At 42.4% G+C, this 26,331-nt stretch overlaps 1 protein-coding gene across 1 annotated transcript in view; it reads left to right on the top strand.

The window, feature by feature from the left end:
- CTNND2 (catenin delta 2) overlaps positions 1 to 26,331 on the top strand; it is a 935,777-nt gene that overhangs the window by 712,799 nt on the left and 196,647 nt on the right. Inside the window, exon 15 of the mRNA XM_039250112.1 lies at positions 4,428 to 4,641. Coding sequence (XP_039106043.1) covers positions 4,428 to 4,641 — 214 coding nt within the window. The remainder of the gene's footprint in view (positions 1 to 4,427; positions 4,642 to 26,331) is intronic.

Genomic DNA, 26,331 nt, shown 5'->3' on the forward strand with positions numbered 1-26,331 from the left:
TGTGACATTTTAGAAAAGGCAAAACCATGGAGAAAATTTAAGAATCAGTGGTTTTGCATAAGAGACTCTTAAATACGGAGAACAAACAGAGGGTTACTGGGGGGGTTGTGGGAGGGGGAATGGACTAAATGGGTAAGGGGTGTTAAGGAATCTACTCTTGACATCATTGTTGTCCTATATGCTAACTAACTTGGATGAAAATTTTTAAAAAATAATTAAAAATTCAGTAGTTTCGGGGGTGAGGGGAAGGGCAGAAGGAATTGGTGGAACACAGAGCACTTTAGGGCAGGGGAAATATTCTGGATGGTACTGTAATGGTGTTTACATGTCATTATGCATTTGTCAAGACCCACAGAATATACGGTACCTACAACACTGAGAGTGGACAGTAGTACAAACCATGGACTCCGAGTGACTCCATGTGTCAGTGTAGGGTCGTCATCTCTCCTCGGAACATTTGACAATGGGGAATGCTGTGTATGTGGGGGGGCAGGTGGTACATGAGAACTCTCTGTACTTACTCTGAGTGTAAAACTGCTCTAAAAATAATGTCTAGTTTAAAGTAGCAAAAATAAGAGGGAAAGGGAAACTAACATGTGACAACTCAGCTCACTATTCTTCCATTCGTCTGATAAATAGTTCATAACTTCCTACCATGTGGCAGGTGTTCTTCTTGTGCCTTTTATATTATTCTATTTTACATACATTAGTTACATATGATATTATATGTCATTTTATGAGCCCTGTTTTAATAACTATTAAATGTAGACTTGGGGGGAGAAAGGGGAGATGGTGAACTGGCCTGGAATGATGGCGTGGGGTTCCGCCTGCTGGGTGTGGAGAACCCACTGGGGAGCATACATGGAAAAGAGACTGCTGGCCATTTAGTGGGAGAGGAAATACAAGCGTCATTTCGAAGAAGAAAGTTTCCCCTGACCGTTTTTCAAAGGGAATTTGCACTTCATTAATGTTTCGCATAGGTTTGTCTGGAGCCTCACAAGAATTTCAGCTTGGGTACCGGAAGAAAGGGGAATTGGGTGCAAGGAGAAGTTGATGGGAGGCAGGATCCAGGAGAAAGACAGAGCAGGGGGGAAGTGCAGAGGGCAGACCCAGACCCATCCACGGCAATCCACAGCACCCGGAAGTCCGGCCGTGGAGAGAGACCCTTCAAGAGAACTCAAAGTCCACCTTGGCCTTCCCTCCTGGTCCTTGCGGGATGTGGGAGGCAACAGAACCAAAGGCCTGACCATCACATTTCGTGTGTGTGAACTCAGCCTGACTAATGCTTGACTTTACGATTCCCGAATTCCTAGATAGAATTCAACCCAAGAAAACAAGAGCTTTTTATATATACGATCCAGTGACACCCCCCCAAATAAGAGCAAAAGAGAAATCTCATCTTATTCGTGTTTCTCTAAATAGATTAAAATAAAACTTAAGACATCATTATAAATTTAGACCTATGGCATTAATCAGGGTTACACCGAAAACATCGTGTTCACATTGTACCATTAAACACTGACATTGAATTTGTTTTGAACTCATTTTCCTTTTTTAATGCTTTGGAATAATATTTTAATAGTTTAATTCATTAAGTTGTATGAATGGGAATTATGTCATAAATTAAATACTAATTATACAATATAGTTAAAATATATAGAGATATATTGATAGATTTACTACACCAACTTCTTTATTATTTTATTTTTTTAATGTTTATTTATTATTGAGAGACAGAGACAGACAGAACATGGGCATGAGAGGGGCAGAGAGAGAGACGGAGACACAGAATCTGAAGCAGGCTCCAGTCTCTGAGCTGTCAGCACAGAGCCCAATGCGGGGCTCAAACCCACCAACGGTGAGATCATGATCTGAGCCAAAGTCAGCAGCTTAACCGATGGAGCCAGGCAGGTGCCCCCAACTGCTTTTAATTTTAATCAATCAGTTAATTGTAAAAGTGGCTTTATTACCTCTTTTGTAATGGTTTCATCATTATTAAGATCATTACACCCGAATAATTTTAAAGTAAAGCACACACATGCAAATACACACATATAGAGAAAACAATATTTATAGTTTAAGCTTTTGAACAAATGGAATATCCTTTCTGAAGTATTATGACACAGTGGGTGTTGCTGTAGCCCAGATATATGTACGGGACACGGTCACAGTGCTTACAAACTTTCTCGTGAGTGGGCGCCAGGCAAGCATTGGTAAAACTGTATACTGGGCGAAAGTTGTTTTCTGCTTCCTTCAGACGTTTGTAGTGGACCCGGGGACACACTTGACCACGTTCCCGGGGTGCATCCACCGCTGCTGGCTGTGCAGACACGTCAGGGAAGCTAACGCCCTCCCCAGCAGCCCTGTCCCCAGTGTCTTTCCCCCTTCCGTCCCTGCTCCTGTTCAGCCCAGACATGAGATATGTGAAACACCATATTCGTTTCCCAGATTAGGGACTTTGAGGCCAGGGATTCTGTGACAATTGCAACTTTTTATGTTTTCGTTTTGTTGGTGGAAGAAAGTAATTCCTACGGCGTATTCTGAATGATCTGGGCCCACCTCCTGTGAAGGAGGCATGCCCTCATTTATCTGTAAGCTGGTAGAGGAAGAGCTGCCGTGGCCACCTGGAGACATTCTGTACACAGGAAGGGTTTTGTTTTTTCCCTTAAATGAGGGATATTACTCAGTTTTGAAAAGCCAAGTTCTAACAAATCTAAGAGACACCAGTGTCGCAGGTAATATAGTCTCCCTCCTCATTCACTCAACAAATATTTGTTGAACATGTGCTATGTGCCTGGCGCTGTGCGTGGGGTAGGGTTAGAGATCTCTCAGTGAACAAAAACAGGCTTGCCCTGGGGCGCCTGGGTGGCTCAGTTGGTTAAGTGTCCAACTCTTGATCTCAGCTCAGGTCACGATCTCACAGATAATGAGCTGGAGCCCCACATTCGGGTCTGAACTCACAGCATGAGCCTGCTTGGGATTCTCTCTCTTCCTCTCTGTCTGCCCCACCCACCGCCCCCGCTCACACTCTATCTCTAAATGAATTAATGAATGAATGAATGAATGAATGAATGAATATTGGGGGACTTGGGTGGCTCAGTTGGTTGAGCTTCTGACTTTGCCTCAGGTCATGATCTCACGGTTCATCGGTTCAAGCCCCAAGTACATTGGGCTCTGTACTTGCTGAAGGCTTAGAATAAATGAATTTTGAAAAAGGAAAAAAACAGACCGTCCCTCCAAGAAGATACGTTCTAGCAGACAGTCACTGTCAAGACACATAATAAAGAAGTTAGAACCTGACAAGGGCTGTGAAGAATTTGGTAACGGGTTAAGAGAAAACAAGAACTGTGTTGGAAGAGGGTATGGATCAGGGTGTGGTTTTAAATAGTGTGGGTGACGTAGCTTCACAGAGAAATTCATAGTTTCATACCTTTGAAAGGGTGGGGAGTTAGCCATGTGCCCACCATATCTGTGGGATGAATGAGTTTCTGTGATAAGAAAACTCAACAGGGAGAGTGCTAAGTTATAATCGTTCACATGAAACCATCATTTTTCAATCCCTGAGAGACTTTCAAGTCAAAAAAAGAAGACAGTATTACTGAAGGAGTCATGTCCTTTTTTCCATATAAATGCAGAAATATCCAAATATAGCTGTGCTAATGAAAACTCCATGAAACGGTCTGTCTGTTAACTAGCTCATTTGTTTCAGTTTTAATTTAAGAATCGGTCTAAAAATTAAAGGACAGCGAGAAGACACACCTAGAAACGTATTGCAAGAAGGGTTTTTCCCCCATTACTTATTTTAAAAATCAAAATTATTTTGGGTAACGAGAACATCAGAACTCAATGCGATTTTGCTGTTATTAGTCAAACACCTGAGTTAAGCATGACATGCATTGGTCTTAGTGTTCCGACCAGCTCACATTGTGACTTTCTTATTTTCTCGGGCTTCTTAGATAAAAATCCTTGTGTCCATGCTGGTTTCTCATTTAGCTTCTGGTTCCTTTGAAATGTTGGAAGGATTTTCTGATTAAGCCTAATTTTGCCATTTTGTACATCAGTCCAACAGCCCTTTAAGACAGTGGTTCGATGTAATAAATCTCAGGAGTGAGAAGCATCTTTTGTTCCTCCTTCCGCTCCTGCAATGAGCGTGTGCCGTATTTTTATAGAGAGAAATGCCCATCCATTATGAAGTTACAATCACCTTTCTTAGGTCTAGAACTTGAGAGGAAGTATGTTTGACATTTTACCACCAGGATATTCACCCAAGTGAGGCGATCGCATCAAAAATGTTTTCCTTTGTGGGCTTTACTTCCGTTCGGTGAAATGAATTGTAGCAAGTGCTTCACATGAAAAAACTTGGTTTGGTTTAAACGGCGACCGCTGTTGAGTCTCTAAGGCCAAAGTTGTTCCCTGTGCTCTTGCAGATAAGGAGGCAAGGAGGTGTCCAGCTTCTGGTGGACCTGCTAGACCATCGGATGACGGAGGTCCACCGTAGTGCTTGCGGGGCCTTGAGAAACTTGGTGTACGGGAAGGCCAACGACGACAACAAAATCGCCCTGAAAAACTGCGGCGGCATCCCAGCACTGGTGAGGTTACTCCGCAAGACCACCGACCTGGAGATCCGGGAGCTGGTCACAGGTGAGTGTCCTTGTGAACAGCACACCTGCCTCTCCAGATAAAGTCGCCATTATCCGGCACGGTAGCAAAAGCGCTGACCAAGTTTGGGGGAGCAGGGCGTCTCAGAGGGCTCAGCCCACGGGCAGGTCCCGGTAGGCATGTGGGGAACAAGGGATTAAAGGATCATCTAATTTAACAGACGTGGAGTAGCCAAATTAGATCATTAGAATCCAGGAACCATTACCCTCCTGAATTTGTCCTGTTGACCAAAACTCGGTTCCACTTCCCCTCCTGGAAGAAATGCTGTCTTCTGTCATTTGATTCTGTCAATTCTGTTCCTAGATTTAGAAGTAGTTCAGCATCTTACAGTACCTATATGTCATCATTAAGATGGCATTTAATAAGAATTGATAAAACGACAAAATACATGAGTGATTAAGTGGATATTCTGGTTTATAATGGGGCTAAGAACAGAGATCTTATTGTACTTAATAGTTCATTTCTTGGGGGAAAAAATGTATCCCTAGTCCAAGTTCCCAGGTTATAGGATTACATATTAAGGAATTTTTCAAACGTGAACATGAGAGAAAGCCTTTCTGTGAACATAGAACTTCTGAGCTTTATTTTTTTTTTTAATGTTTTATTTATTTCTAGGAGAGAGAGAGAGAGACAGCGTGAGCAGGGAAGGGTCAGAGAGAGGGAGTGACAGACTCTGAAACAGGCTCCAGGTTCTGAGCTGGCAGTCAGCACAGAGCCCGACGCGGGGCTCGAACCCACGAACCGAACCGTGAGATCATGACCTAAGCGAAAGTCGGACGCTTAACCGACTAAGCCACCCAGGCGCCCCTGAGCTTTATAAAGCAGAGATCACTAAAGTAGCGGCTCATGGAGCCATGAGGATTTGGTGAATGAGAACAAGCAAGCATTTAGCAGTACCTTTCCTGGAATGCGTGTGAATGCGGTAAGCATTAGCCGCCACTCTCGTCCCTCACCTTCTAAGTGTGTAGTTTTACTCATTGGAATGCTAACAACAGAAGTGGCCTCCTTGTGGGGCTTTAATTACTCCTCTTGAGTGTCCACATTGTCGTTCTAGGTGATATTCGGGTTTGGGTTCATCAAAGTTCCCCCTTCAAGCGTTTAGCCAATGAATTGCAAGGCTGACTTAAAAAAGAATCTCTTCATCTTTGTGATGCTACTGATCTTCCATCTTGATTCTAAAACCTCCTTGTAGCTATGCTCATGAGGTGTATGTGCACTTGTTTCTTTAAGAAAATACATTACCCAACTTGGGAGTCATCAGTATTGGCTCGGTCTGAGGTCAAGACTCTCATCCTCAGCATATTTTCTTAAAGGTACATGCTTTAAGATTATTGTCACATTTCTTTCACACTCTTAGCTAAATTAGAACTAGACCCCAGTTCCTTTTGTTTTTCTTTTTGTTTTGTTTTGCTTTCATTTCTCTAAGTGGAGAATTGTCTTCGTGGAAAAAATCGTTAAGTTTACAGTGCTATTGAAATGATGTTTCACACCAAACTAATGTGGGTCAGTTAAGGTAAATCTATTATTATGTACATGTTATGATGTGTAGGACAGTTTTGGGGTGAGTTAAATAGTTGAAGATGCGCCCTGCCATTATGGTTCTGAACCCCCATCCCTACTTTCAAATTGAGAGAAAGGACTCAGTACGTGCGATGGGAAACACCGTGGCGCCTTGGTGCATGAAGGCCGTGCCAGTAGGTGCATGAGGCCAACAGAACTGAGGCAGCACCTTGTGCTGTGCACGTTATGCATCCATTTCATGATTTCAAAAGAATTGGACTTTACTAAAATTTGGATTTTCCCCGGGGCCCCTGGGTGGCTCAGTCGGTTAAGCTTTCGACTTTGGCTCAGGTCACGATCTCACGGTTCGTGGGTTTGAGCCCTGGGTCAGGCTCTGTGTTGACAGCTAACTCAGAGCCTGGAGCCTGCTTCTAATTCTGTGTCTCCCTTTCTCTCTGCCCCCCACCCCTGCTCATGCTGTCTCTCTCTCTCTCAGAAATAAATAAAACATTAAAAAAAAAAGAAAGAAGATTTGGATTTGTCCCAACATAAACCCTCTTTGGTGGCTTATCTCATTGCCAAGGAAATTTGGCCCCATGCAAAAGGCTGAGGTTTACCAGAAAGAAAATGGCAGCAATGCTTCTATCCGCATGTCATCATCCACTGCAGCATCCCCCTGCCTCTTCTGAATACTCGAAGCCTCTCCAAAACACAGCTTCTCACAAATGCTAGATGTCTCCCATGTTATGCGCCTGGGCAACGTCGAAAATTTCTATGTGAGCCTCATGTGCAAACATCAGAGGCAGGTAACCTCTTCAGAATATCAGGAAGTTTCCTTTCCTGGCACAGCTTTGGCTATAGGAAAGATGTAGTACTTGATATACAGAGCATGCATGTGCCTTCTTCTGCTCCTTTGGAGAACAAAGGTTTGTACCCGTTATCATGTCACGACCCAGCGTTTCTTCATAAGCTTGTGCTGGTGGCTGAAACTCTCTTCACTTACCCTCCTGGAAGAAATGCTGCCTCCTGTCATGACTCCATGCAAGCCATTTGGGCTGAAAAGCTCCAGAATGACAGTGCTTCCTACTTCAGTAGACATTTTCTGCCATTCCAGAGTCATGGACTTACCATGCATGGCTGAACTTGAGGCATGAGTTTTACTTATTCCAAAGGAAACCATGTTGTTAAAACATTTTGATGGGTTGAAGGCCATGGTTTCTGGGGTTTCCATGGTGGATACTCTTGATAAACAATAAGCATCTTGGTGAAGCTACCGCTCTAGAAAGGGACATTAGAAGCAAGCATGTACAAGAAAATCCCAGCATGGAAGGAATTGCTGCTGTGGGCCAGTCTGTAGCGACAGAGCCTTCTAAACCCCCATGCTGGCAGAAGTCTGAGGGGTACCTGGAAACCAGCAAGGCTCTGCTGACCTCTGTTTAGACGTAGCATCAATGATGCAGAGCCAGCCAGAGCGACTCCGCTGCCTGAACCAAAGTAAAATGAGGCAAGTGAATTTACCTCAAAGAGCCTTAGAGCATCATTTTCATGTTCAGCACCGTCCAGGCACCCACTGGCCCAAGGGAGCTATGAAAGCTTGGGTTCCGTTGGCTCCTGGAGCTTTGGGAATCCAGTATTTTAGTACGGCTAATCGATTTAACCTCAAGGACATCAAATCCTCCATTTCTCTTGTCTTTCTCTTTCCATTCCTCCTCTGAGGCTCTTGTCTCCCCGCAAGCCTGGCAAATGCTTTGCTACACTAAGCCCATGCCCTCCATTCATCCTTCATTGTTCATTTCTCAGATGCTTTGGAATTTCTACAGACGCCAGGCATGTGCTAACGCTTGGACATCACACACTCAGGGTTGGCATTCAGCAGCCGCACAGCCGCACTGTCACGATGTGTACAGCAGAGCCCACTGGGATCTTAGAGGCTCTCTTGAGAACTGTCCCACCCACGTAATGCTGGCTGCTAGATATTAAAGGGGATGTTGCTGACAAATGTGTCACATTTTAGAAACTTAATTAGATGAGCACCAAGCCTCACGATGGCCCTGGAGAATAGAGCAGTAAAAGCCTCTCTTCACTGCTGCTGTCACATTGTCACAAGGACCCTCCTTAAAGCCTTTTGGGAATTAGGTTAGATGTGCGTACATGGATTAATAAAACAGTGATTTAAGTAGTGAAACAACTATGCCCTTTACTTCCGTTGTAATTCTGGAGGAGGCCTAATTCAGAGTCTAGCAAGGAGTAACACCTTGGCACACGACTGAGTGCTGCCTGTACAAGGGAGCCTTTTCTCTCTTGGATTCATCTCCATGAGTGTTAGCAACTCCATGAAAACCAATGTGTGTTAAAATACGTTGAAGGTAAGAAGTACCCTTTGAATTCCCCTTTAGATATTTACAAGCTAGGACGTTTCGTAAACAAATATTGGAAAGAACAACGCTAGTGGTGTTTAAAAAAAATAATAAAGCATGTTTCAAAATGAGATTTCCGATGAGATAGATCCAGGCTCTGTAACCAAAAGGATCTAGAGTGCCAAATTATAAACAATAAAAGACTAAAAGAAAGAGATGTTCTGGCAGAGCTTTAAATTATTTACTGAGTATTCCTTGGCAAACAGTGTGAACAATAATAAAACTTTAAAATAGAGCTATTTACATGCATTTACATTCAACACGTAGACATGCATGCTTTAAAAAAAAGCTGCCTGCGTGCATTGCAGTATGTATTCACAGCAGAATATATTCTGCTTCTGTCTGTGAGGCCTTGCAATAAATAATTTTCTTCCTATGCAATAATTACTATAAGATGGTGATCAGAATTTTATTTAAATCCAGCTGAAGCTATTACATGCTAGCGATTACTGGAAATATCCGAAATAACCTTTGGTTACAAATTCTGTGTGTCCTTTGGGCTTGCCTAATAGAATTTTTCTCTCTCTCAATATGGAAATAATCAACCTAAGTTTTGAAATGCCCAACTAAAGATTTCTGAAGGCCAAAAATCAAAATAAATCACTTTGTATTAAACCATAAACCATAATACATAGCTTTTATTTCTGTTGAGAGCAAGTGTCCTTAAGAGTTCTGCTTGTCCGTGTTTTCTTCCATCTTATGCTTCAAATACCCAAATAGTCTATCCTAATTTAACTAACTGAAGAGACAAGCCTCGGTTTCTTTTACTGACTAACATTAGGTCAGTTGATTTCATGCCGAGTATGTTAGAAGTTGAATTACTGGTAGCCTTTCAAAATGTGACTCACGGGGCGCCTGGGTGGCTTAGTCGGTTAAGCGTCCAACTTTCACTTGGGTCATGATCTCGCGGTTCGTGGGTTCGAGCCCCACGTCGGGCTCTGTGCTGACTGCCAGCTCGGAGCCTGGAGCCTGTTTCAGTCTGTGACTCCCTCTCTNCTCGGAGCCTGGAGCCTGTTTCAGTCTGTGACTCCCTCTCTCTCTGACCCTCCCCTGCTCACGCTCTCTCTCTCTCTCTCTCCTAGAAATAAATAAAAAACATTAAAAAAATTTTTTTAAAAACAAAAAAAACAAACAAAAAAAAAACGAAATGTGACTCAGACATAATTAGTTAAATTAGGATAGGTGAGTAGGGTGGGTCCTTAATCTGATGTAGCTGGTGTCCTTATGAAAGGAAGAAATTTGGACAGAGACACATACAGGGAGGGGTTGTGTGAGCATAAAGGCAGAGACGGGTTAAGGCTTCTGTGAGGCAAGGGGCACCACAGATGGCCCGAAAACCCCAGAAGCCAGGAGAGGGGCCCAGAGCAGATTCTCCTCACAACCTCGGAAGGAACGAAGACTGGTGACATCTTCATCTTTGACTTCCAGAACTGTGACGATATAAGCTTCTGTTGTTTAGTCCACTGGATCTGCGGTACTTTGTTATGGCGGCCCTAGGAATCTATTACAGACCCAGGACCAGGGAGTCCTTCGTCTTTTCCCAGATGTGAGCAAGCACATGTGTTAGTCAAGGAAATAAGGCAATGCAAATAAATGCAGAACCATGAGGGCTTAATAGTGTTGCCAGGTTTAAAATAAAGATCCTGCCGACCTGATTTCATAATGCATCTTTTTAAAGCAATTACTTGTGAAGGATCAGAAGTGGCAAAGATGGTAATTTAATGCACCTTAATATTTTCAGTCAAAGTAATGGATCCGAATGGTCAAAAAATGAAGTTGTATAAAAATGCTTATAATGAAAACAAGAGTCCCCAGCTGCCTCATCTGTCTTCTGGTTTGGGACACTCATAGCCTTTCAGAGGCTTTCAGCCTTAGCCTTTGCCTTGTATTTTAGTTTTCTTGTGCTTATTCCATGTCTTTAAATAATATGCTTATTTCATTCTACATAAATCAATTATCATAGCCTTTTCATACTGACTTTCTATTACAATGGAGAAGGATTTTTCACATTTTCATCACTCATGCCTTCTCCTTTCCCAAATGGTGGGATCATTATTTTTGGTTTCTCAGTACTGAGGAAGTCAATAACTTCAAAGTTAAGCCTCTACTTCTTCCATATAATAAAGACATGATCTCATCACCCATATTATAAGATAAAAATGCTAGGACTCTTATGTCTTCACCCTTCTTCACAACCTTTGTCACCGTATATGACTTTGACATTGTGAATGTTGAATGTATTTGCAATCTATTCTGTCACCATAGTCAGTCTTCCAGGGTTTTCTATAGCTTGATTCAAAAACTGAAAGCCCGAGATTAGCCTTTGCATTATGATAGAAGAGCACATCCATGTGGTACCAGCCATCACATTTCTTTCCCAGTGGGTCCAAAGTAATGATCCTTGTCAAAGGAGTACATTTCTAGCATCACATCTAATGGATTCTTCATCATCTGTAATGGCCGCCAACTCAACTTTGTCCATGATTTCTAACACCATTAATTCTCTGGTTTTCCAGAGATCTCATAAGCTGAATTCTCTATTTTCAGGGCAGAATTAGATGACTGCTGTCTAGAACTGCTGCATTGCTCTCCAGATCTGGAATGTCTATCTCGTAGATCCCAGGCCCTCCTCTTTCTTGGTTTATTCTTTTAAAAGTTCCAAATATTAATTAAAGTGCTTAGGGGATGAAATTCTGAAAATGTCACTATTAAATCTTCATACATGATTGACATTTATTAGAGGTAGTTGGATAGAAATTATTTTTCTCAGGAATATTTTCCATAATACATTTTTATCCTTGAAACATAAAAGTCTGTGGTGATATATCTAGGTATTTGCCTTTTTAAAAAATCCATTGGTATTAGACATTTTCAGTTTAAAGAGTTATGATCTACAGTGCCAGAAAACTATCTTTTTATTCTTTTAATTCATTCATTTTCTCTACCCTCTCTTTTTCGGATTGTTTGTGGTCATATTTTGAATTTCTTGGACTTTTCCTCTCTCTTATATTTGCTCATATAATTTGGAGCCCTTTTTCTTTTTATTATACATTGTGAGAGATCTCTTCTATATCCAACATTACTTTCAACCTATCAGTGAGGGAGGTTTTTTTTGCAGGGATATAGGGAAAATAGTAGTGGTAGTATTAATAGTATTCTTATTTCAATCCTATGAGCTCCTCTTTGTGTTTTTTATGACCTCTATACTTATTCTATGAATGTAAGCTAATCTTGCATTTTAATAAGGATATTACTTAGAACTAAGATTTGTTTTCTATTCATCCTGAAGATCTGACCTTTCTCTGGAGTCATTTCTTTCTATCTGTTGATATCGGGGTCTTTCTCATTGATTTTTGCACACTAACTTTAAATGTATACAGACAAGTTTTCTGCCCATTTTTTTTGATGAAAGAAGATGTTACTTTAATGAAGGTTTATACACAGTGTGCTTTTAAGGAATTGAGGGCACAGCTATTCCCATGTGCTTCTACACATAAATTTATGAAACCATATATTTTAAGGAAAGATGCTACTTGAATGACTATTTATACACAGTGAACTTTCAAATTTTGGAAACAGCTCAAGTGCCCATCAACTGATGAATAGATAAAGAAGATTTGGTATATATATATATATATACACACACACAATGGAGTATTACTCAGCCATAGAAATAGGATGAAATCTTTGTTCATTTTTAAGACAGAAAGAATAGAGGGTTTGAGATCTGTGCATACCAATGAAGCTTATGAACTGTGAACTTGACTTCAGGTGAGCAAGTAAGCGTGAGCTGTTGTGCTGGGGAGTCCTTTAAGTATCTTGATAGGTGGGCTTTTCTCTAAGGCTCACATAGCCACATTAGTTTTTCCATTCTCCCCCCGTGCAGACTATCTCTTTGGAGAATATTCTTCTGAGTTGTTTATTTGTCTGGCCTTTAAGGAGGGGCCAGTAATTTCCTGGCTGCGGGGTATGTTTCCCACCTGGGTAGGAGTGGACCGTGACGGGGCATGGTGTTCTCTGCACCGAGGCAGGAATGAATAATGAGAGGGTGGGCAACTGTTTCCTTTCCACCGGTCACCCTTTGCTAGCCTCCCTTCTCATTTCTACATCCCCTATGCCTGCCTTCTCTGAGCAGGAATCTTCCCTAGGTTCCACCAGGACAGTCAGTCCCCACATTGGATCACTGGGATGGAGTCCCCTCTGTGTTTATCCTGGGCTGTGCTGGTGTCCATTGCAGCTTCATCAGCCAACTCCCCTCCGTCTGTTTTGCATCTTACAGAAACATGACAAAATGTCTCATCTGCTGGGCTACTCTTTCCATTCTCTTCTTTATTCCATTATGTCCCTATTAATAATCTCTTGCCTGCATGAGTTCTGAACAGTTCCATAGGTTAGACAAAGTGTCAATATTACTAAGTATCATCTCTATTGCTGATCGAAGCCAACTTGGAGACATTTCTCTAGGTCTGTTGGCCAAGAGAGTTTACTATTTCAAAATAAGTCTAGGGTGTAACTTTAAACACCCTTCATAGAAAGAGATAGTGGAGCAGAGGGGAAGCATTTTCCGACTAGCATCCTCCAACCTTTTTTTTTCTTATCCTCTTTGCTGTGATCACCTAGAGGCATGGCTCATCTCTCCAAATCAGAAGCTAAGCATTTTGTCAAGGTAGCCTTGCCTCTGCATTCCTGGGCATTTGATGATCATCTGGGAATCGTGGTGGGCATTTTATATATTATATTAGGAGGCACTGAAATGGATCAGGATAGCACATCATTTAAATCAAATCCAGGGTCACTGTGTTCCCAAAGTGAAATTAAATCCCACATTTCTTTCTTTTTTTTTTTTTAATATTTTTATTTATTTCTAAGAGAGAGAGAGAGAGAGAGACAGCGTGAGCAGGGGAGGGTCAGAGAGAGAGGGAGATACAGACTCTGAAATAGGCTCCAGGCTCTGAGCTGTCAGCACAGAGCCCGACGCAGGGCTTGAACCCACGAACCGCGAGGTCATGACCTAAGCGAAAGTCGGACGCTTAACCGACTAAGCCACCCAGGCGCCCCCCACATTTATTTCTTATCCCAAATAATGTCCACCATGTTGTCCCATGTAGCATATCAGAGGTTCTTCCATAAGATGCAGCAGCGTTACAAAGATAAAAATGAATAGAGACATTCCAATAATGAAATGCCAGCAATGCAGAGATGCTCTGAATTTTAATATAAACCCCACCAAATATCAAATTCCCAAGGAGAAATTAAAACTCAAAGTTTCAATCCACTTTTATGTTGGAGTCCAAAGACATTAAAGTTCAAAGGAATTAAATCCTAAAAATCAATATCTCTTGCCATTGTGTGTTAAAGTTCAAAGCCCACAACTCTTAAGCTAACTAAAGTATAAAAATCATCCTTTCCAACTTTTCAATTCCACATAGCCTCTGCCAGAAGGCTTCTCTGTCCCTTCATCCCTCTTTAGGTAATTCAGGGCTACCTCACGTGGGAACTGTTGACATATCTTTAGGGCCTCAAAGATACATTGTTCCAGTGTGAAATCCTACCCATGGCTATCCAGGGGTGTGAACCCTGGCCCATGCCCATCATCTTTAGAAAAGGCACCGTGCTAAGCCCTAAGAACAGTGATCCCAGACACAGGTGTGTACCCCAAGACCAGCCCCAGAGAAGTCCATGGCGCCCACTCAGTGAAGTCTGTATCTGTTACAGTTTGCTGCTACAACATATTTCCACAAATCTGGCCACTTAAAATAATGCAGTTTATTATCTTCCAGTTCTGGAGGTTAAAATCCAACATAAGTCTCACTGTGCTAAAATTAGGATGTCAACAGGGCTGTGTTCCTTTCTGGAAACTCTGGGTAGGTCCGAGCCTTCTCCAGCTACTAGAGCTGCCCACATTCCTGGACTGGAGACCCACTTTCCCCATGTTGACTGGGGCCCCACTTCCCATGTCTTCAGAGCCAGCAGCATCACATCTCTGAGAAGTCTTCTGTAGGCACCTTTCCCTCTGACTACCAGCAGGAGTGAATCTCTAGGATAATCTGCCCTTCTTAAATTAATCACATCTTCAATAAAACATAACATATTCATAAATTCTAGGGATTAAGACATGGAATTTTTTGGTGGGCCGTTGTTCTGCCAACCACAGTATTTGAAGAAAGCTCCTCTGGTCTGTGCCCACTAGCCTTGGGCCATCCCTGGGGTATGGCACTTTTCCTAATGGCCAAGATGGTGGTGCTTGTGTGCAGGGAGCCAGGTGGAAGAAGAGAGAAATAAAGGGCATAGTTGAGAGGGGTCTTTGTAAAGAAGTGGAATAAATCAAACTTTGAGTGTAACTTTAATATCCATTACCAGAACTGTTGTGGAATGTTGCAAACTTAAAATTCAGAGCCCTGCTCTCAGAGTGCTTACACTGTGGTAGACAACAGAGACAATAAGCCTGTCATTTCAGGGAGCGCTATGATGAAAAATGGAGCAGGCTCAGCAAATTAGAAAGTGATGGGAATTTATTACATAGAATGAAGCTTCACTTCAAGAAATGAAAAGCCCCACATGATGGTGTACGTTAGCTTAGATGGCAGTTTCTTTCTCTCTCCCATAAATGAAGTCTGGAGGTTAAGTGTTCCAGGGTGAAAACCCAGCTCTGTCCCACGTTCTTCAGAAAACCAGTCTCCTTCCAATCACAGATTGTCCTTCCCTACGTTGTAGATCTTTTATGAATGACCGAGATGGTGGCATCTGCGTTCCAGTGAGCAAGACATTTTGATATGATGTGTTTTTTAGGGAGTTCTAGTTTATGTTATGGTAAAATACAGACCCATTGACTTGGTGACTGTGTAAATCAGTATTGGAACCCTTCTTTATTGCATATGCCACAGAGGAGGGTACTGGTAGGTGTTTCTGGAGCTGATACGTTACATTATTTCTGTGTTTTACATTCTCAATGCTCCCCAATGTGCCTAACCTGAAAAGCAAGGTATTCTTTCCATTCCCACATTTCCAGATGAGATAAACAAACATTCCGAATACCCCCCACTTACAGGTCATCGTGGTGGGTGCCTTGAATATGCCCAGATGTCCCCAGAGGCCGGGTTTTTGTTTTTTTTTAATGTTTTATTTATTTCTAGGAGAGAGAGAGAGAGACAGCGTGAGCAGGGGAGGGTCAGAGAGAGAGGGAGTCACAGACTGAAACAGGCTCCAGGCTCCGAGCTGGCAGTCAGCACAGAGCCCAACGCGGGGCTCGAACCCACAAACCGCGAGATCATGACCTAAGCAAAAGTTGGAAAGTCGGACGCTTAACCGACTAAGCCACCCAGGCGCCCCAGGACCCAGAGGCCAGGTTTAACAGAGCTCACTGCCCCAGCTGACATGCAGTACATCCCCTAACCCTCTCTTCCCGAAGTCTGTTCTCTTTATACTCTACCCATGATTCCCCAATTCCCCCAGTCAAATGAAGATTCCTGGGCCCCAGGCCTCTGTGGTAACAGCTTGGGAGTGCGTATTTTTGCAAGACCCGCTGGCAGGTGTTACAAGCATGTGAGTTTGAAGAACATCACTTTCTATTCTCTCTGGGCCAGCAGTTACCACAGTGAGCAGCAGTGAGATGGGAGATTACGAGGCGCGGGTATGTTTTGAGAGATGCCAAAATAACCTGTTGCAAATAGTAGCTAAATTAGCCAAAGGAAAGATCTGGCCCATTTGTCATTTTTGCAAATTAGAATGAATTTGAAGTCCCCTCTTATTTCAGCGTGCCTGCTCATGTGAGAGAAGAGAACGTGAGGCACTTCTAACAAGGCAGCAGCGGTCACCAGTGACTGTCGCCTAACTGACAGACAGGGGTAGGGAAGCTGGTCTGACCGAGGGTGCTGTTGGCAGGGGCGGGGCTTGCAACTCCCATAGTCTCCGTTTCCCTACAGAACCCCTGGGGGCTTCCTTCAAACCTCTGTACACCCACGTGAGCGTACCGTTTGGCACGCTGCCCAGGTAAATGTTGGCTGTCCCCAGACTGTGTGCAGTTGCCTTCGTCGCTCACCCCTAGGATCACCGGTGCCGGTGACATGACACACACCTGTGCTTACCCACAGATAAGTTCTAGAGCATGCTGAGACATTGTAAAGTTTCGCAGGGGCGTTTCGTCTTGTTTCGTTTATTTGCCCGGATGGAAATGTACAGTGCATCCTACTTGTTAGGTCTGACAATGCAGAACTGATTTGTGGCTCTACGTTGCAACTCACGAGTTACAAGTTAATTAGAAACACTTTTCCCTAATTATATTTGAGACTTTGCTCTATTTGCTCTACAATTATCACAAAAATTACATTAACTAGTGTTAATGAACACAACGTCAAAATCCCCACCGGCTCCTGGAGGAAAGGAGAGAATTAAAGGATGTGCACGCCCCTTGCCCAACACCTGGTTTCCTTTTCAACAGATGTTTTTATTTGTTATTCCCAATGAAATGTGCGGAATCCACCTCCTTCCTGGTTGTCCCTTGGAGGATGAGACTCCACCTGGCAAGGGAGGAGAAGCCGTGTCATTATGTGCTCAACTGTTTTCCCGTAGCAACTCACGCTCCCAGTGGGCTGCCTGTCGGGATCAGTGGGGTATTTGCCTTCCTGGAAGCTGTGTGCCATCACGGTGATGCCCTCCTGAGGGAGACCCCAGAGGAAGAATCTCTATGAACTGATATCCTAACTCAGGGAGCTGTACCATAGAGACCCATGATCCCAGAGAAATGGGGAAGTTGTCCTCAGCAGCTGGCCTTCCTATCCATCTCCTTTCTTTCCTATGTTCCCCAGTATATGTCCGAGCAACACTATGTGTAAGGTGGAGCCGATGTTATAAAATACAAAAATGATGTCGATACAAGTTCTGTCCCCAAGGAGTTGTCGATCAAGTGTGAGAGAGGGTGCATACACATGGATGACTATTCTACAAAGTAAGCACTGAGAAAGGGCTGGAAAAGCTTCAAGGAGGAAAGGGAATTCTCAATCTAGGGGATCAAGAAAGGCTTAATGGAGAAATTAATGTTTGTAGTGGGTTTGAAAGATAGACATGAGTTTGGCTTTCAGATAAGGAGAGCAAGAGAATAAAACACACCCTGTACTCACAGAATTGCTCCTCCTTTCTTAAGAATAAATTCAGTTGTGTCACTCCTGTGCATGTGTGGGCATCACACTTGTCACTCCCGCATAGAGAAGGTGCCTTTTGCGTGTCTGCTGTTGCTACCTTCCTTGAACGCTGCCTGCTTCAGACAATTCTGGTCTTCTCTCTCCATGCATATTTGCCTATTAATCTAACACCCTCCAAGAAGCCATGCGCCTTTTTGGGGAAGAGGGAGGACAGTCATGGGGTCCTGCTTTATAATTCCTACATAACCTGGGGCATCTGGGTGGCTCAGCCGGTTAAGCATCTGATTTCGGCTCAGGTCATGATGTCACAGTTCATGGGTTCGAGCCCCGCATGGGTTCTGTGCTGACAAGCTCAGAGCCTGGAGCCTGCTTCAGATTCTGTCTCCCTGTTCCTGACCTTCCCCGACTCGAACCCTGTCTGTCTGTCTGTCTCTCTCTCAAAAATAAGTAAACAAATAAATACACATTTAAAAAGTTTAAAAAGTAATTCTCTATGTAACTGGATTTGCCTCACACAAATAATACAAGGTGTTCCTGAGGCCACATGGTATTAATTCACCATAGTGAGCAAGAATTCATTTGGTGTACAAATTACAGTTGTCCAACTTGAAAGTTTGGAATTTTTTTTCAGACAATTTGGAAACATAGAAAATGAGGCATAAAAAAAAAAAGTATTCAGCACCACAGAAAAAGCCGTTCGATGACAAGCACATTTAGTCCTTAAACTAAAGATACACGTTAGCCAAAATCGCCCTTTGCTCTACCTTTGGTTTGGCTTTCGTGCATGTTGGATTTTTTTTTTTTCTTGAAAAAATGGATTTTCATTCATAAACTCAATTCCATCTTCAAGTGGCATACCTGCTCTGTTCACAAATACGGGCTCTGAAGCCTATCTTTGGGGTTACTTCATTGAAAAAATGAATATGTACTCTAGTCTGCTTTCCAGATATAGTTCGTAGTGAACCACATGTACATTCATAAGTATCAGCAGTATGAAGGCTACTTCCATTCCTCAAATTGTGCGTTAAAAGAATTTTTTTTAGATGAAGAGACATGTCCTCCATATTTTATCGTTCACTCAAAATTCTCTCCACTGAGAGTTAGCGGGAGGCAGTAATATGCTCCAGAATCTAATACTGAGAAATACGGATTCCAAAGCAGTCACAAAACACTCTTATTAACAAGAAGTTAATAACATTGTTATTAACAAGAAGTCATCTTAGATATTAGCTGTAATGGTATTTGTTTTGTTTCAGTTTTGTCCACTTTTTAAGAGATTTTATAGCCTGGGTGGAGCTGATGCTTAATATTTTTCAGTTTTGTTATTTTTTACTGATGAATAATTAACATGAAGTGTTATATTAGTTTCAAGTGTACAACATTTCTATGCTTTACTCAGTGCTCCTCAGAATAAGTGTACTCTTGAGTTCCATCTCAATTTCCCCAGCCCCCACCCACCTCTCCTCTGGTAACCACCAGTTGTCTGTATTTAAGAGTCTGGGTTTTTGACTTCTTTGTTTTTTCTTAAATTTGACATATGAGGGAACTTATCTTGCATTTGTCTTTCTCTCTCTGACTTATTTCATTTAGCTTTATACCCTCTAGGTCCATCCACGTTGTTGCAAATGTCAAGGTTTCATTCTTTTTTATGACCAAGTAATATTCCACTGTGTGTATGTGTATGTACACACACACACACACACACACACACACATCACATCACATCACATCTTCTTTATCCATCCATCCATCCATCCATGGATGGACGCATGGGTTGCTTCCATATCTTGGCTATTGTAACATAGGGGTGTATATATCTTTTTGAATTAGGGTTTTTGTATTCTTTGGGTTAATACCGAAGAGTGGAATTATTGGATTGTATGGTAATTCTATTTTCAATTTTTTCTTTAAGGGACCTCCATACTGTTTTCTATAGTGGCTGCACCAGCTTGCGTTCCCACAAACAGCACATGAAGGTCCCTTTTTCTCCACATCCTTGCCAACACTTGTTATTTCTTGTAGTTTTGATTCTAGCCATTCTGATAGATCTGAGGTAATATCTCATTGTGGTTTTGACTTGCATTTCCCTGATGATGAGTGATATTGAGCATCTTTTTACTGGTTGACCATTTGCATATATTCTTGGGGAAAAAATGTCCATTCAGTTCTTCTGCCCATTTTTAAAAATCAGATTATTTGGTTTTTGGGTGTTGAGCTGTATAAGATCTTTATGTATTTTGGATATTAACCCCTTATTGGATATGTCACTTGCAAATATCTTTTCCCATTCAGTAAGCTTCCTTGCCATTTTGTTGATGGCTTCCTTTGCTGTGGAAAACCTTATTATTTGGATAGTACCAATAGTTTATTTTTGCTATTGTTTCCTTTGCTTGAGAAGATATATCTAGAAAAATGTTTCTGTAGCCAATGTCAGAGGAATTACTGCTATGTTTTCGTCTAGAAGTTTTCTGTTTTGATTACTACAGCTTTGTAGCATATCTTGATACCTAGTATTGTGATACCTTCAGCTTTGTTCTTCTTACCTAAGATTGCCTTACAATTCAGGATCTTTTGTCATTTCATACAACCTTTAGGAGTATTTGTTCTGGGTCTGTGAAAAATGCTATTGGTACTTTGATAAGGATTGCATTAAATATGTAGATTGCTTGGGGGTAGTATAGATATTTTAACAACATTGGTTCTTCAATCCATGAACATGGAATATCTTTCCACTCGTTTGTGTCACCTTCAATGGTTTATAGTTGTTGGAGTACAGGTCTTTTACCTCTTTGGTTAAGTTTATTCCAGGTATTTTATTCTTTTTGGTGCAACTGTAAATAGAACTTTTTTTAATAGTTTATTGTCAAGTTGGTTTCCATATAACACCCAGTGCTCATCCCCACTCTTCTCTTTCTGCTACTTCATTACTAGTGTATAGAAATGCAACAGATTTCCATGTATTGATTTTGTGTCCTGTGACCTTACTGAATTCTTTTATCCGTTCCAGTAAGTAGTTTTTTGGTGGCCTCTGTAGGGTTTTCTTTTTTTTTTTTTTAATGTTTTATTTATTTCTAGGAGAGAGAGAGAGACTGCATGAGCAGAGGAGGGTCAGAGAGAGAGGGAGTCACAGACTGAAACAGGCTCCAGGCTCTGAGCTGGCAGTGAGCACAGAGCCTGACGCGGGGCTCGAACCCACGAACCGCGAGATCATGACCCAAGCGAACCGCCTAAGCCACCCAGGCGCCCCCTCTGTAGGGTTTGCTATGTATGGTATCATATAATCTGCGTATAGTGAAAGTTTTACGTCTTTACCAACTTGGATGCCTTTTTTCTCTTTTTCTTGTTTGATTGTTGCCGTTAGGACTTCCGGTAATATGTAGAATAAAACTGATGAGTGTGAACATCTTTGTCTTGTTCCTGATCTTAGAGGGAAAGCTCTCAGTTTTTCACCATTGATTATGGTGTTCATATATGTGGGATTTTCATAAATGGTCTTTATTATGGTGAGGTATGTTCTCTCTAGGCCTACTTTATTGAGAGTTTTTATCATGATTGGATAATATACTTTGTCAAATGCTTTTTATGCACCTATTGAGATGATACATGGCTTTTGATCTTTCTCTTGCTGATACGTGATGTATCACATTGTTTGATTTGTGATTATTGACCCATCCTCCTGCCTCTGGAATAAAACCCACTTGATCATGGTGAAGGGCTTTTTTATGTATTGTTGGATTCAGTAGGCTAATATTTTGTTGAGGATTTTTGCATCCATCTTTTAAAGTGATTTTATAGTCTGGATGGAGCAGATGTTTTATTTTATATGAGTTCCAATCTCGTTCACAGCAATGAAAGAAACGAGAGTTAAAAGAGAGAGAAGAAAACTAAATACATTTGCTTTTCTTTGGCAGTGGAGCCTCAGCTTTGGGGTATCTTTCTCAGACAGGGTGAGCGTAGAAGCTTTACTCTTTGCTTCTACCCCTGGAGGCATTTTCTGATGCATGTAACCACTTAACACCCGATCACATGTACCTTTCAATTCCAACACCCATAAGCAGGACAGTGTTAATTTACTTTACCTTCCATGCCACTTTCAGTAGACTTCCTAATGTTTTGTTAAATTAACGAGAAAGAGAAATTTGTATTTAACACACAGTTACAGTTATAAGATGAACATGGATCATTTAGGATTTTCAAGCAGTTTATCAATTTAATAATTTTCTGCAAAACTGCCCTTGCTATTAACTTAGTTATCGGAGTGTGCAAACACAGATGTGAAATTTTATTGTCATGTATAAACTTCACATCGAGCACAACTAAGTATTTATAACTTGAATCTAATGAAAATGGGATTGAAAAGAAAGAAATGGTCATGTGACCCCAGGATGGGAACTCTCCCATCAGGAAGCAAGTCTGATTAAGTTAGCCACACAGTCAGTGGAAGAAGGAAAGGGATTTCTCTCTACAGTTTGCTGATGAACCCCCAAACACCGGGGTCTTATTAAAAGTCCTTTTACCTCCAGGGAGGTAGCTTTGCTAAATGTAACACTATCTGGGTTGCTATGGAAACGGCTATATCTATGCAAATTACTTTTTAAAAAATCATTAGGCCGCAGAAAGTCTGTCTGACATATGAAATTTGCGAGGACTCCAGCCCATAGCTCCTCTTGGCATTGTATCTCCTCTCTAACTGTCCTCAAATTTCCTTTGCTGTGCCTGTTTTAAAACAAATACTCCCAAATCCTTGAGGGAGATCACCAACAGTTAAGAGTTGAAGGTGCTAAGTTGATGGCAATGGCCTGGAGTCAGAGTCTGGAGGGTTGTGTGTTGTGGGCTGCAGAAGAATCGAGTTCCCTAGACACGGATGGGGGAAGAGAGAGGATGGAAGCACATCTATTTAAATACCAACTGTCTCCCACTCATCTCCGTCCTCCACTAAATAAAAGGCGCCGGCACACACATGCAGACATCCGTGTGCAATGCAGGCGTGTGCACACGTTGACACACACACCATGCGCGTAGCCCCTGCGTTTGTCACCCATTTACATCCCTCTCACAGGCTCGCCCGCCGCTCTGCCGGGCCCAGTTCCGCGTTGGGAGGACTGAGGTCCCCAGTCCCCTTGCGTGTCTGTCTGATACACGGGGCTCGGCGGGAACCTCCTCGGTGCTCCCACAGGGCTTCGCAGCACCCCATGCTGGTTGCCGCCGCTCCCTGAGCGAGGCGTGTAGCGCTCTGTCTGCTGCCAGTGTCACCTGCTGCTCCCTGGGCAAAGTGTCCCCACAGGTATCTACCCTGAGCCCCCGGGAGGCTAGAGCTAAGAGTTGGCACGTGACCCAGACAAGAAGCATGGCCCGCCACCCGTTGCTTTCCAGTTTGCTCTGGAATTCCTCCGCAGAGCTTCTCATGCTCCAGGCATCACCGAAACAGCCTCCTTCCTCTTTACCTCTGTGCCTTTCTGGTTGCTGGGCTGGGGACAAGTTCAAGTAGGAGCTCCCGCTCGGGCCCTTGAGTCCTCACTCTCCATCGCTGCGCTCTGCTCACGGCTCCCGGTCTTCGCTCAAACCGGTTCTCAGCCAGGAGGCCTCCCCACCCTGCCCGTCAGTAGCTGCCTGGCTCGGCCCACCCGCCGGGTGCGCGCGGGCCCCCACCCGCACAGAGCTGGAGTTCTCCCCCCGACCCCCGGGGCCCCGCGCTGACCTGCTGGGAGGCGCCAGCTCAGACCGCTGCTGCACGTGAACCCTCTCTGGCGGCGGCCGCTCTGCATCGCCACGAGCGCGCGCATCTCAGTTTGGTTCCCTGAGGAGCCAACTCCCAGTTCCGTGTTTGCCATCGAGGAGCTGGACCAGGAAGGCCGAGCTCAGCTGGGCTCTCGGGTACAAGATGTACCAGATGTACAACCAGCCCCCCGCTCTTGGGGCTGGTTGGTGCCTGGGGAGTTGACCCGCCTTCGGGCAGGCACCCTGGTACACACTCTACCACTCGAAGGGCGCACAAGCATCCTTTCTGCTTTCAGGATGTAAAATTTGTGAGTGAGTTCCCAACCAGTCACCGATCTCTTTTTTTCTCGGAATGCTTTAACAGTTAACCTGTAATTCTGCCTTCACAGCAAATGTGTTACATTCTTAAGCCCATCTTTCCCACGTCCCTTGCTAGTTACAAAAACGGTGTCTTCCTTCCGTGCAGGTCAGTGTTCTAAGTTTTCTCCTCAAGGAGCAAGAGTCTGGACTTCACGATTCCCGGCAAGTTGAAAGCGTGTCATTGCCATTATGTACTTGTGGGGATGAGAAGGAAACATTTAAAGACTAACATCATAGACCCCAAACCAAAAGCTCTGCTTTCTCTTTGTTTAAACAGAATCAGTTTAGAATACAAATATGGTTTCCCATGTATAAAGTGTGTGTGTGTGCTTGCACGCGCACAGTGCACACTCACACGTGCATGTAAAGTTAGATATTATCCAGGCTTACTTATTCCAAGAATACTTTAAGCTTTTAATGAAAGGATGTAAGGGTGTAAATTAGATGAAATGTCCCTAGACCTCAAATTTACTTTTAGGAGTCAAGATGAGACTGTGATTTTAAAAAACCATGTCTCCTATTATTAAAAGTCCCTTTCTGAAGAGAATTGGAGGTATCATAGATTATCAGTGCTATATATGTAAATACACATTTTGAAGGCATAATTTATATTTAAAATAATAGCCTTACCTTAGGAAATATAGTACAGTGCTCTGCTTTTATCTCTAAAAATAAATATTTATGTGATTTATCTTGAAATGTTTATATCCAAAAAAAAAAATGTGGCCATCTGAAACTGAGAAAATCTAATCAAGCCATGAAAAATTGCTTATTACCGAACATTCCCATTCCATAATTAATAAATGATTATAAAATTTATGTTGTCTCTATGAGAAAAATTATAAGAAAGAATTTTTGAGCTATGAACTATTATAGCTGTATATTCTCAAAGAGACCAGTAAAGTGTAAATTAAAAAAAAAAAAAAAAAGAAATGTCTTTCTAACAGCTAAATTTAAATGTAAGATCTACAGGGGTGCCTGGGTGGCTCCGTCAGTTAAGCATCTGACTCTTGGTTTTGGCTCAGGTCATGATCTCACAGTTCATGAGATCGAGCCCTGAATCAGGCACTATCAATGCAGAGCCTGCTTGGGATTCTCTGTCTCCCCATCTCTACTGCCTCTCTTCCAATCACACACACATGCATGCGCACACACTATCTCTATCTCAAAATAAATAACTTTAAAAACAATAAATAAATGAACAAACAAATAAATAATCTTCAGTATATTGTATTTATCATCCTTGTGAACCAGATTGATAATCATTATGTTCTTTTCTTGGTCCAAGTGATTAAATATGATTCCTCTGGGTATAATTAATTTTGATGACAAAAGTCTATATATTATAAATTTCTAATTTTACATATGATTTTTTAAATGACAAAATTCTACTAGGCTCTCCTGACTTCTCTCATCTCACATAGTCTAGGCTTCCTCGTTTGCTCTTCCCTTCATTTGCTGGTACCTCCTCACCCTCCCCCTCCCCCCCCCCCCCCCCTCCTCCTCCCCCTATAGAGTTCGTAGGAAACTGAAAATCAAATGCCTTGAANTTATGTTCTTTTCTTGGTCCAAGTGATTAAATATGATTCCTCTGGGTATAATTAATTTTGATGACAAAAGTCTATATATTATAAATTTCTAATTTAACATATGATTTTTTAAATGACAAAATTCTACTAGGCTCTCCTGACTTCGATCATCTCACATCCTCTAGGCTTCCTCGTTTGCCCTTCCCTTCATTTGCTCCTCCTCCCCCCTCCCCCTCCTCCTCCTCCCCCTCCCCTCCTCCTCCCCCTATAGAGTTCGTAGGAAACTGAAAATCAAATGCCTTGAATTTTTTTAAATTTATGTATTTGTTTTGAGAGAAAGAGTGCACGCACTCAGGGACGAGCAGAGAGACTGCGAAGGAGGAGCAGAGAGGGAGAGAGAGAATCACAAGCAGGCTCCATGCTGTCAGCATAGAGCCAGGTGCAGGGCTCGAACCCATGAACCATGAGACCATGACCTGAACCAAAATCAAGAGTGGGATGCCTAACCAACTGAGCCATCCAGGCACCCCCAGGTGCCTTGAATTTTTTCATTGAACATCACTTTCCCCATCTAGACACTTAGAAACAAAAGCACAAGGATTTCTCTTGAGTCTTAGGCACAGATCTACATCTCACTTTCTACCTAGAACCCTAACTTTAACTTATATAGTTCTCACAGAAAATCAAAGTATTTTGGGATTTGTTGAAGTTTGCTAAGGAATTTAATACCAATCCATCTTTACAGGTGTCATCAACGCCATCTACTTATTACATTCAGTTCAGGATTCTGTACCTGGACTTCATTAGCTCAGACCCCAGAAGAGAGGCTATAGTTCAGTGTTATTGTCCTTACTCTTAATAAGAGTTTATATAACAAACTCACTTGAATAACGTGTCAGCAAATCCTACCACCTTGGTCTTAAATTCTGTCATTTGCCCTTGATGGTCTCATTTGTTCTTAAATCTGTTGGTTATGGTGACAAACAGATGGTTGTTGAGTAGAACATGAAT

Source organism: Hyaena hyaena, unplaced genomic scaffold (assembly GCF_003009895.1).
Source record: "Hyaena hyaena isolate Hyena2069 unplaced genomic scaffold, ASM300989v1 scaffold_360, whole genome shotgun sequence".
Classification (NCBI taxonomy): domain Eukaryota; kingdom Metazoa; phylum Chordata; class Mammalia; order Carnivora; family Hyaenidae; genus Hyaena; species Hyaena hyaena.